The sequence below is a fragment of the Panicum virgatum genome, chromosome 1N (assembly GCF_016808335.1).
Source record: "Panicum virgatum strain AP13 chromosome 1N, P.virgatum_v5, whole genome shotgun sequence".
Classification (NCBI taxonomy): Eukaryota; Viridiplantae; Streptophyta; class Magnoliopsida; order Poales; family Poaceae; genus Panicum; species Panicum virgatum.
In genome coordinates this window covers 44,184,875-44,194,011 of record NC_053145.1, presented here as the reverse complement: position 1 = coordinate 44,194,011, position 9,137 = coordinate 44,184,875, and the positions used below count along the sequence as shown (strand labels likewise).

Sequence of the window (9,137 nt, the reverse complement as noted above, 5' to 3'; positions counted from 1 at the left end):
GGTATGTAACATTACTGTAAGGATCACCGGGGTGTCCGACCCTAGAGGGGGATGGGGTGAATAGGGTCGCTAATTCGCTTTCTAATTTAGGGCTTAATCTACTTGCATAAGATAAACCTAACACGTCCTACACATACTAGTTATGACTAAGGTTTATCTATGCTACTCTCTACTTACCCCAAAAGACTTGCAACCTATAGCCAATTCTAATCAAACAAATTAGGAAAGTAAAGACACGCAAGATAGAGTAAATGCGGAAACGTAATACGGTAAGTAAAGAGGTAAGGGAGAGAATATGCAAACTCCCGTGAAGACACCAAGACACACGATTTAACGTGGTTCGGTTAGGATACCAAGTCCCTCCCTACGTCCACGGCCACTTGTCCATCAAGAACAAGTGTGATGCCAAATCTCTTCGCTTGATCACCGTCTTGCGTTCGCCACCAAAGCTTCCGGCAAGCAAAGGCTAAGTGACACCAAGTCACCAAGACAAGGCCACCACCACCGTCTCTCTCGAAGCGTCACCAACGGCACCGTCTTCACTATTGGAGCTTCTCACCAAGATGGGTCTCCTTCCCCTAGTACACGGTTGCTTGCCGCAGCAAGACTTTGCTCAAGGTTGATCTCGCAAGATCAAGTCCTCCCAAGCACTAAACTTCTCAAGCTCACACTTGCACTAAGCTATTCTAAGCTTGAATGTGGCACTAAGCTCAATATGCTGGATGGAGTTGATGTTGATCTTCAATAGAACTTCCAGAGTCTCCAACCTCTCCAAATGACCCGGCCTTGGGGCCTGGGGGTATATATAGCCACATACCCCAAAAGAGCCGTTGGAGGAAAGCTGACAGAAAAAGTACGTAACGCCGGTTAAGCCGACGCTCCTCCAATAGCCATCGTCAGTTCAACCGGTGAATGTAAACTGCCCACTGAAAAACTATCTGTTACTTGTACGAGCAATCAACCGACGTATCGTCGGTTTAACCGGTGAATGTAACTGTCCCTTGATTCCCGAAAAACCAACTCTCTGGACAATTACACCGACGTTCACTTTTCTTTCATCACCGGTTCAACCGGTGTCCCTCTGTGTCTGACTTCACTTCAGTCATTGCACCGACATATGTCTTTTCTTTATCGTCGGTTTAACCGACGCAAAGCTCTAGCCTCAGCTTCTGGGTCTATTGCACCGGTGAGTGCAATTTGCTCATCATCGGTTTAACCGGTGATAGCAAATTGTCTCTGTCTTGTTTGTTTTGACTTGATTTCTTCACGGTCTCTTCAATTCTTATCCTTCGGGCCTAGCTTCGCCTTCCTTCTATTTGTCATCACTTGAACCTAAAAGCCTGAGGATATCATCTAAACAATCGCATTAGTCCAGGTATTGTGTTATCTATATCAATCACCAAAACATTATATTGAAATGTGGCATAAGAGGTCATTTTCCCTACAATTACAACATCAGCATTCCCATTGCAACATGAAAAAGAATGCCAATATAAAAAAAATACCGTTTGCAACATAAAAAAAATGTTGCACTGGTTATTTTTACATCTCCATCATTGCAACATCGAGAAACAAGGAATGCAACATCTAAAAAAGCAATTTGCAACACAGAAGCACCAAACATCTATTTGCTTGTCTTCCTCCTCCGTCTTCCACCTCGCTTTTGCTACACCTCCCCGTCGGATCGCGCCCCAGTAGCACCGCCAATCGGGCCGCCACTAGCCGGATCCGGGGCACTCCACGGTGCTGCTGGCGGATCCAACCCGGATCCTGCGGCGCTGCTGCACGAGGCGACCGGGGGCGGCGGGAGGCACATGGCCGCGCGAGGGGAAGCCGAGGACAATGCCGGGCGTGCGGGGTGAGCTAGCGACGAGCGAAGCGACGGTGCATGAGGGGGCCGTCGGGCGGCAGGGCCGGCGACGGCACGCGAGGGGGGTGATGCGGCTGGTGTGGAGCCGACAGGGTGTGTGTGGGGCGGCGGGGGCGGCGACAGCACGCGAGGGGGGCGGCAGGCAACTGGCGACGGCGGGCAGGACGCATGCGGGAGCGGGAAGAGAGAAGGGGAGGAGGAGAGATGAGAGAGTGGGGACGAAGAGAGAAATGAGGAAGGAGGCATCCGATCTATCGGACGTCCTACTCTTAGCATTACCAATATTATTAAGTCATCGGACTAATCCTGATTAATCTCTTTTATCAGTCATCTGATACCGATAAATGAGGTCGACTAGCTGGCTTATCGTCCGACTAATCATCGACTAACCATGATTAGCCATCCGATTAGAGCGTCAGGATGTCTTGGACTTGCAATTTGGTTCGGCTAGGGACACTTCATTATTGCAACTCTCAAAATCATTAGTGACTAATTGACCATCCTTGACCTTGAACTTTATTTTATTGCGTAAGATTATAGTCAACTATATAGTATACACATCCTGGGTACCATGGTATTTAGGCAGAAGACTAGGCTACCAGCTAGCTCGACTAATCATGACTAGTCGGCTTATCGGTACCTAGCAACTAATCACGATTGCCTCGAGTATGTCACACTTTCAGCACCCAAATATTGATTTGTTTTATTTAGCCTTGCTTGATCATACCAACCCGTGAGCAACTCTATCTCTAAGGTTGGGAAGAGTTGGATTTGTAGATACATCCCAATAGGCCAATACAAACATTTCAATTGTTTTACAGTCTCTATGCCAAATTCGTGAGCTTATCTTTGAGCCTATTTAGAAATTAGATTTTTTCCCTACACCATATTTTGGGGCACAAACAGTTAAACTACACCATATTTTGGGGCACAAACAGTTAAAGTAGAACACACGTCCTCTATATTGATGAATTTAGGAGGTCACTAATAACTAATTAAAACAGAGAAGGAAATAAGATTAATCGTACTGAACTTTTGTGCATTTTGACTAGGTAGCTGGCTTTGCCGACTTCTTTGTCACGCCAGGCAACTTAGGGCGCGTTTAGTTCCCAAAAATTTCCACTTCGAAATTTATGACTTTTTTTTTGGACACATGCAAGGAGCACTAAATGTAATTAAATAACAAAATTAATTACACAGTTTGGATGTACACGACGAGACGAATCTTTTGAGTCTAATTAGTGTATGATTAGCCATAAGTGCTACAGTAACCCACATGTGCTAATGATGCGGTCAAAGACCTCAAAAGATTGTCTCGCAGTTTCCAATTGAGTTCTGAAATTAGTTTTTTAATTAGTGTCCGAAAAGTCCTCCCGATATCTGGTCAAACCATTGACGTGACACCCAAATTTTTTTTTTGTTTGTGAACTAAACGGCCCCTTAGGCGTGCTCAGCACCCTCGAGCACATCAGCGCCAGTGACAATTGGACTCGGACCGTGCCACCGTGATATTTTGATCCACGGAGCTGGGCGTGGCCAAATGAGCGATTCCTTGAAAAGAGTTAAAATTAAAAAAAATGCATTGTCCGGGCAAGTTAAGTGGGCTCTATCCAGGGAACCGAATAATGCTAGTGCTAGGCTGCATCACACGAGAGGCCGTCGACCAATACCCAAAGAAAAATTTCATTGTTCCATCGAATAGCTTTAGAGAGAGAGCGCGAGCTGGTGCTCTGTCGACCAATACCCAAGGAAAGTTTCGAGAGCTGGCGCTCTTCTGGGGTCATGAACTTGATGTCTATGTACTTACTTTCTATACACCTCCAGTTTTAAGGAGAAAGAACCTTATTACAGACGGCACAAAACAATGGCTAAAGTTCATCATGGGCGCTACAATTACAACACTAAATATTAGTCTAGGCAGTGTATTATCTACATATATATACACCTATGAATAACTTAGGGTACTCATCAGGTATCACCAGCCATAAACAGGGTGCTGGACCTGAGGCGGCAAAAGGCCCATATCCACGCAGTGCTGCTTATCATAGTCACGAGTGCCAGGAATGGCACCCGTTGCCAACCTGAGAACCTCGCTGCCAGTTAGGCATCGATGAGCAAAAGCCAATCCACCATCCATGATGTCGGAGAAATTAGGCTGTGAGGTTCTTCTCAATTTGCTTCTAGCTCCAGCTTGTCCAGGCTGAACCACCTCATCGTTGAGAACCTTGTCAAGGTCTGAGTACTCCAGGAACCTTTCGGTTGCTGCCTCCCATGATAGGTTGTATCTTTGTTCTGGGGTTAGAGGTTGGGGTTCTCTATCCATTGCTTCTTTCACTCTGGCGACAAATTCCTCTGAAGTTTTGTATGTCAAGCAGTTCGGAAATGACATGAAAAAATCGTTTGATGGATGTTCTGCACAGATGACGAATTTCCCCATTGCAAGAGCCTCTGCTGTTGCTGTGCAAAGGACATCACTAATGCTAGGATTTATGAAAACCTTGTACCTGAGAATAATACAAACAACAGATGGCTGCATTAGTAATCAACGGAAAGTGAAATGCAAATGATGAATTAATTGAGATTTGAGAACCCTCCATAGTTTCTTGATACGTACCCATGGAGTGAATTATCAGCATGATCCCTTCCCTTGAAAAAATTGAGTCCCAAATCCAGCTTCCTGGCAGTAGTCTGAACTTCATGTGAGTCCTCACCACTTCCGTATACATCTAACTTGAATCCTTCCAAGTCACTTTTATGTTTAGACATCAAATCTATCAGTTCCCTGTAACCCTTGGCCCAAACCATCTTCCCAAGGAAATATGCTCCCTTGGAAAATGACGGGTCTCCACTCTCCCTATCTGCAGTAATTTTCTCTCCAATCTTCAGAAACTTTGGGTTTACGCCATGAACATTGCAGATTATAGACTTTGGTAAATCTTGAGTTGCTGCAGAAAGACGCAAGACCTACACATGGATACCATTAGAAATGTTCTTGGGCAACAGCGTAATTAACAAAACAACTTAGCTAGACAAAGCACCTTGTCACAGTATGCTCTGGTCACCCAATTGTTGATGTGTTTAACTAGAAAAGCTTGAAGAGCTCCACTCTTCTCTCTCTTGATATATTCCAGGTAGTTTGTATGAACTACACCAACAACATGGTTGAACTTGTCAGTCCAGCGTTTCCCATGATGATACCAGTTGAGATGCTCTGGTTCTTCCAATATTGCTATATCAGCTTCTCTTGACGGAATGAACTGAGACGTATCACCAGCAGGAATGATGCTACGCCACTCTTTTGAGAACTGCAGAGCATATAACATGTCATGCTAATTTGAAGTAATAAAATATCGAATTTGACATAAGATGCATTAGATTGTAACCTTGCCAGGATAGAATGATATCTTGAAGTTTGATTCAAAGCCAAGTCTTTCCTCTAGCCAGTTCCTTATATAAGTTTCCTGCTCTTCTGGTGAACTGAAGGTCATGCTGTTTGGGTATACCAGTTCTTGGTCTGATTTGCAGAGCCAAGGAACTACCAGAGTCACATCTTGTTTAGTACCTTTTGCAAGATACGCTGCACGGAACAATGGATTAACTGCTGTTCCTGTCATCCAAGGTAGGCTTGCTGTGGTGACAATAGCCACATGTCTTTTATTGTCTGAGACCTCATACTTTGCAGGTTCACTCCAGAGACCATTATCAGCATGATAACCAGTACTTTGAAGCACACTGGCGATTCTCAAGTCAAGTTCATCTGATGAGTTATCATTTACAGGCAAGGATGTGTCTTCTGAAAGGGAATGATTTTGTTTCCTATACAATGCCTTCACTAATCTGTCACATTGATCTGGACCACAGTATGAACATATAAGAGGGTCAACACCTGATAACTGGAAGAAAATAGGATGCAGGTGCACGTTTTATGATTTTTATCTGTACCTCTTCGTACACCAAGTTGATCCAAGAATGGTTCAGACTGCCTTACTAGATTCGCCAGTATTTCAGTTAGATCCAGTGGAGGGATTTCCTGCATTAAGCACCAAGATTAAGTTAAGAATACATCATAATGAAACATCAAAGGACTTTGAGTATTCATTATCAATTACTATCAAATATTTAAACCAATGGTGGTTGCATTCTTTTGGAAAGATCCACAGTTCAATGTTCTGAACAGGAACAAAGCCCCATACATGTCTGCAAGATCCATGGCATGCATAATTTCAAGTAAACTGCAAGAACTGATGTGAAAGATCATTCACCATTTCGGTGGCCATGCAGCTTTTTAACCAACCCCCTTTTACTATGTTTCTCGTACAAACCAACTGACGAGAAATATGGAAATGGGTTAACCAAATAGGGGAAATAACACCTAGAACCACAATTCATCACAACTATGTTTGGCACAAAAATAAATTATGAAGAATATGCCTTGATAAAGTAGACAATTTCTAGTCATTTAAATATATAATCATATTTTTTATAGTTTGTGAGAGTTACCTTGGATCCTTGGGACTCCATGTTGAATGATTTCTGCACCAAAAAGGTGAATAAAGGTGAGTATCTTTGCTACAATGCTCATATAATCCAAGAGAAGCCAGCTTTTCCAGTTGAGTATAACTATTGAATAGTTCATTTGAAATTTGCTCTATCAACAGCTTGTTAGATGAACTGAGATTTTATTGGAATTAAATTAATAAGATTAATATTTTTTTAAGCAACTGCAGCATCTCATCAACATTCCTCTCATTCAAACATTATGCAACCTAATGGTCCATTGAATACATACTCACATAAGCACTGAAATTCATGTGTATAAATGAAATGTAGTTGTCCTAATTAAGGTCAAGCAATTATATTTAGGTAGCATTTGGTTCATCCAATTTGCTCCGGGAACTAATTACAGTGCCGATAGATAGCATTGTTTCATATTTGTTTCAGATGTTACACGGTATGGTAGTTCAAAGGCGTTAACGCTCCTTCATGAGGTGAAACAGATCCTGTCCCGCTTTCTTTTGCCTGCGCTTGTCCCAATTGGCCAATCCCCCATCGCTCGCGCCTAGCACTTTGTTCACCGACTGTTTCCCTTTCCATTACCAGATGAGCACCAAACAATCGCAGGATTTCATTACTGTTTTTAAGTCACAGCAGTAATCAATTCCATTACCGTTTGCATTTACATTCTCCTCACCAAATATTTTGCAGTTTCCATTATCTCACTCCTTATATTGCATTTACGTTGGTCCTCACAACATTTATCCATTCCTCACACCATAGCCATTTAATGATTGAGGAGGAGGCACTCTGCAATTTTGACATAAATAAATGATGAAGTGGGTTCCTCACTTTAGAGCATCTCCAACAGCTTAGCTAAATCTATTTAGTTAGGTAAAAATGAACAAAAGTAGCAAAAAACTGCATCCAAGAGATTCTCCATACGCCTCGCTAATGCATCCGGCTCGGCATCCCGGGTTTCCCGCTAGTTTTTTTCCCCGAGCAAATCCTCTCGCCATCCGCAGCCTTCCCACTCGCTCCTACCTTGGCGTGCGTGCTCCTGCCCTCCCGCTCGCTCGGCTGCGCTGCGCCAAGGGGAGGTGGAGGACTCCGCCGAGCCGTGCCGACCGCCGGGGAGGTTCGCCGCCGGGTGCGCGATGGCGATGGGCGCTGGGACTCGCCCAGATGGCCGCTCTGCGCCAAGGGGAGATGGAGGAGGAGGTCTAGTGCCCCGCCGGGCCGCTGGGAGGTTCGCCGCCGAGCACGCGGAGGCGACGGGCGCTGGGGCACGCTGAGGCCGAGGGTCGCTGTCGAGCTGCATCTTGCCGTGCGGGGGATGACCATGAGCGGCGGGCCACCTGATTGGACAACGACAACGAGCTTCGATTCAACTAGCACTGGGTAGCAGGCTAGCAGCAAGGAGTACTTGCGACTCAACATTGCTGCCGCCATGTCTGGGTGCTGTTGTGCTGCCGCCATGGATGAGGAGAGGAGGGGGCTGGTGATTGGATGAGGTTATTGGGAGAGATGAGAGGAGAGTTGGATATGAAGACTGACATTTAACTAGTCTGTTGGAGTGTAGTCAAATCTAAAGAGCAAATCTTAGCTAAATGGATAGCTAAATAAGAATATAGAGAGTGGGATTTACATAAGCTTTTGGAGATGCTCTTAGCATGACTTTTCCTCCGCTTTGTTCGGATTGTTCTGCAGAATCTATTCCAATCAGGGAGTGTGTGGTCCAAGTCCTACTTATAACTCAATTTAAAACTTTCTAGAGCAATCCACCCAATACATACAGGCCACTTAGTATATTGCTCAATTAACTAGAACAAATTAGTGAGATCGATGTGCAAAATTACCAGGCTGGACTTGAATTTCTCAACGAGCTCGCCGGTACTGCGCAAGCCCTCGAAAATCTCGCTGGTTTGGCTCCGGCGCTCGAACTCCTTGATGCCGTCCCGTATCATCCTGACGACCTCCCACTCCATCCCCTCCTGCACCTCCGCCTCCCCCTTCCACGCCGCGCGCCTCCACCGCTCGCCACCGTCCGCCTGGGAGATGATGGCGTTGCGGATGGCGGTGATCCCGGAGAGGTCGACGCGGGCGCGCGCGGGCCCGCTTGGGGCCCAGCCCTCGAGCACCCTGCGGCCGAGGTCCCGCTCCCGCGACGCGTACCGGCGGCGCAGCTCGGAGATCTTGGGCTGGATCCGGGTGCGCACGAACTCGAGCTCGGCGATGGGCGCCCCCGCGGCGAGCGGCGGCGGCGGCGGGGCGGCGGCGAGCGCGGTGGAGGCGGACGCGAGGAGGTGCTCGAGCTCGCGGTCCGCGAGCGTGCGGAGGGAGTCGGCCCGCGCGCGCATGAGGCGCAAGTCGGCGGTGGCGGAGTCCCGCACCTCGCGCCACCCCTTGGAGAGGAACGAGAAGGCGCTGGCGTCGCCCCGCGCCCCTCCGAAGCCGCCGCCGACGGAGACCGACCGGGGCGGCGACGCACCCGCCTCCATGGCCGGTTCCTGATTGGGTGACGGCTAGGGTTTCGCCGTTCGGGAGTGTCGCGCGGCTCGCGAGGAGCAGAGAGGAGGAGGAAGAGGAGCAATAGCGAGACAAGACGAGACGCGAGGTGTCGGGAAGGAGAGGGGAAGACGACGACGACGAGGTCACGCGTTGAATCGGGCCCGGCAGCGGCAGGAAAGGAAGCCCGAAGCCGTGTGCTTGGGCCTGGCGTGTGGGGTCGGCTTGCCAGTGAGGGTGGATGGTGAGGGCTGGATCTGCGGGG

The 9,137-nt window shown here is 47.1% G+C and overlaps 1 protein-coding gene across 1 annotated transcript; it reads right to left on the bottom strand.

The window, feature by feature from the left end:
* Nucleotides 1-3,642: 3,642 nt before the first annotated feature.
* LOC120655988 (digalactosyldiacylglycerol synthase 1, chloroplastic-like) lies at nt 3,643-8,913 on the bottom strand. Its single transcript, XM_039933979.1, has 7 exons — nt 8,224-8,913; nt 6,371-6,403; nt 5,813-5,900; nt 5,254-5,720; nt 4,909-5,175; nt 4,485-4,834; nt 3,643-4,374 (listed from the first exon to the last, which is right to left on the bottom strand). The coding sequence occupies exons 1-7, from the start codon at nt 8,863-8,865 to the stop codon at nt 3,846-3,848; spliced, it is 2,376 nt and encodes a 791-aa protein (XP_039789913.1). The 5' UTR covers nt 8,866-8,913; the 3' UTR covers nt 3,643-3,845.
* Between the last annotated feature and the right edge of the window lie 224 nt (nt 8,914-9,137).

Excerpts from the sequence above, each read along its gene's own strand:
- LOC120655988 (XM_039933979.1), bottom strand. The coding sequence starts at position 8,865 with ATGGAGGCGGGTGCGTCGCCGCCCCGGTCGGTCTCCGTCGGCGGCGGC. Across the intron at positions 6,404-8,223 it reads AGAAATTCAAGTCCAGCCTG|AAATCATTCAACATGGAGTC; the intron begins GTAATTTTGCAC and ends TTTTTGGTGCAG. Across the intron at positions 4,375-4,484 it reads GCTGATAATTCACTCCATGG|GTACAAGGTTTTCATAAATC; the intron begins GTACGTATCAAG and ends TATTATTCTCAG.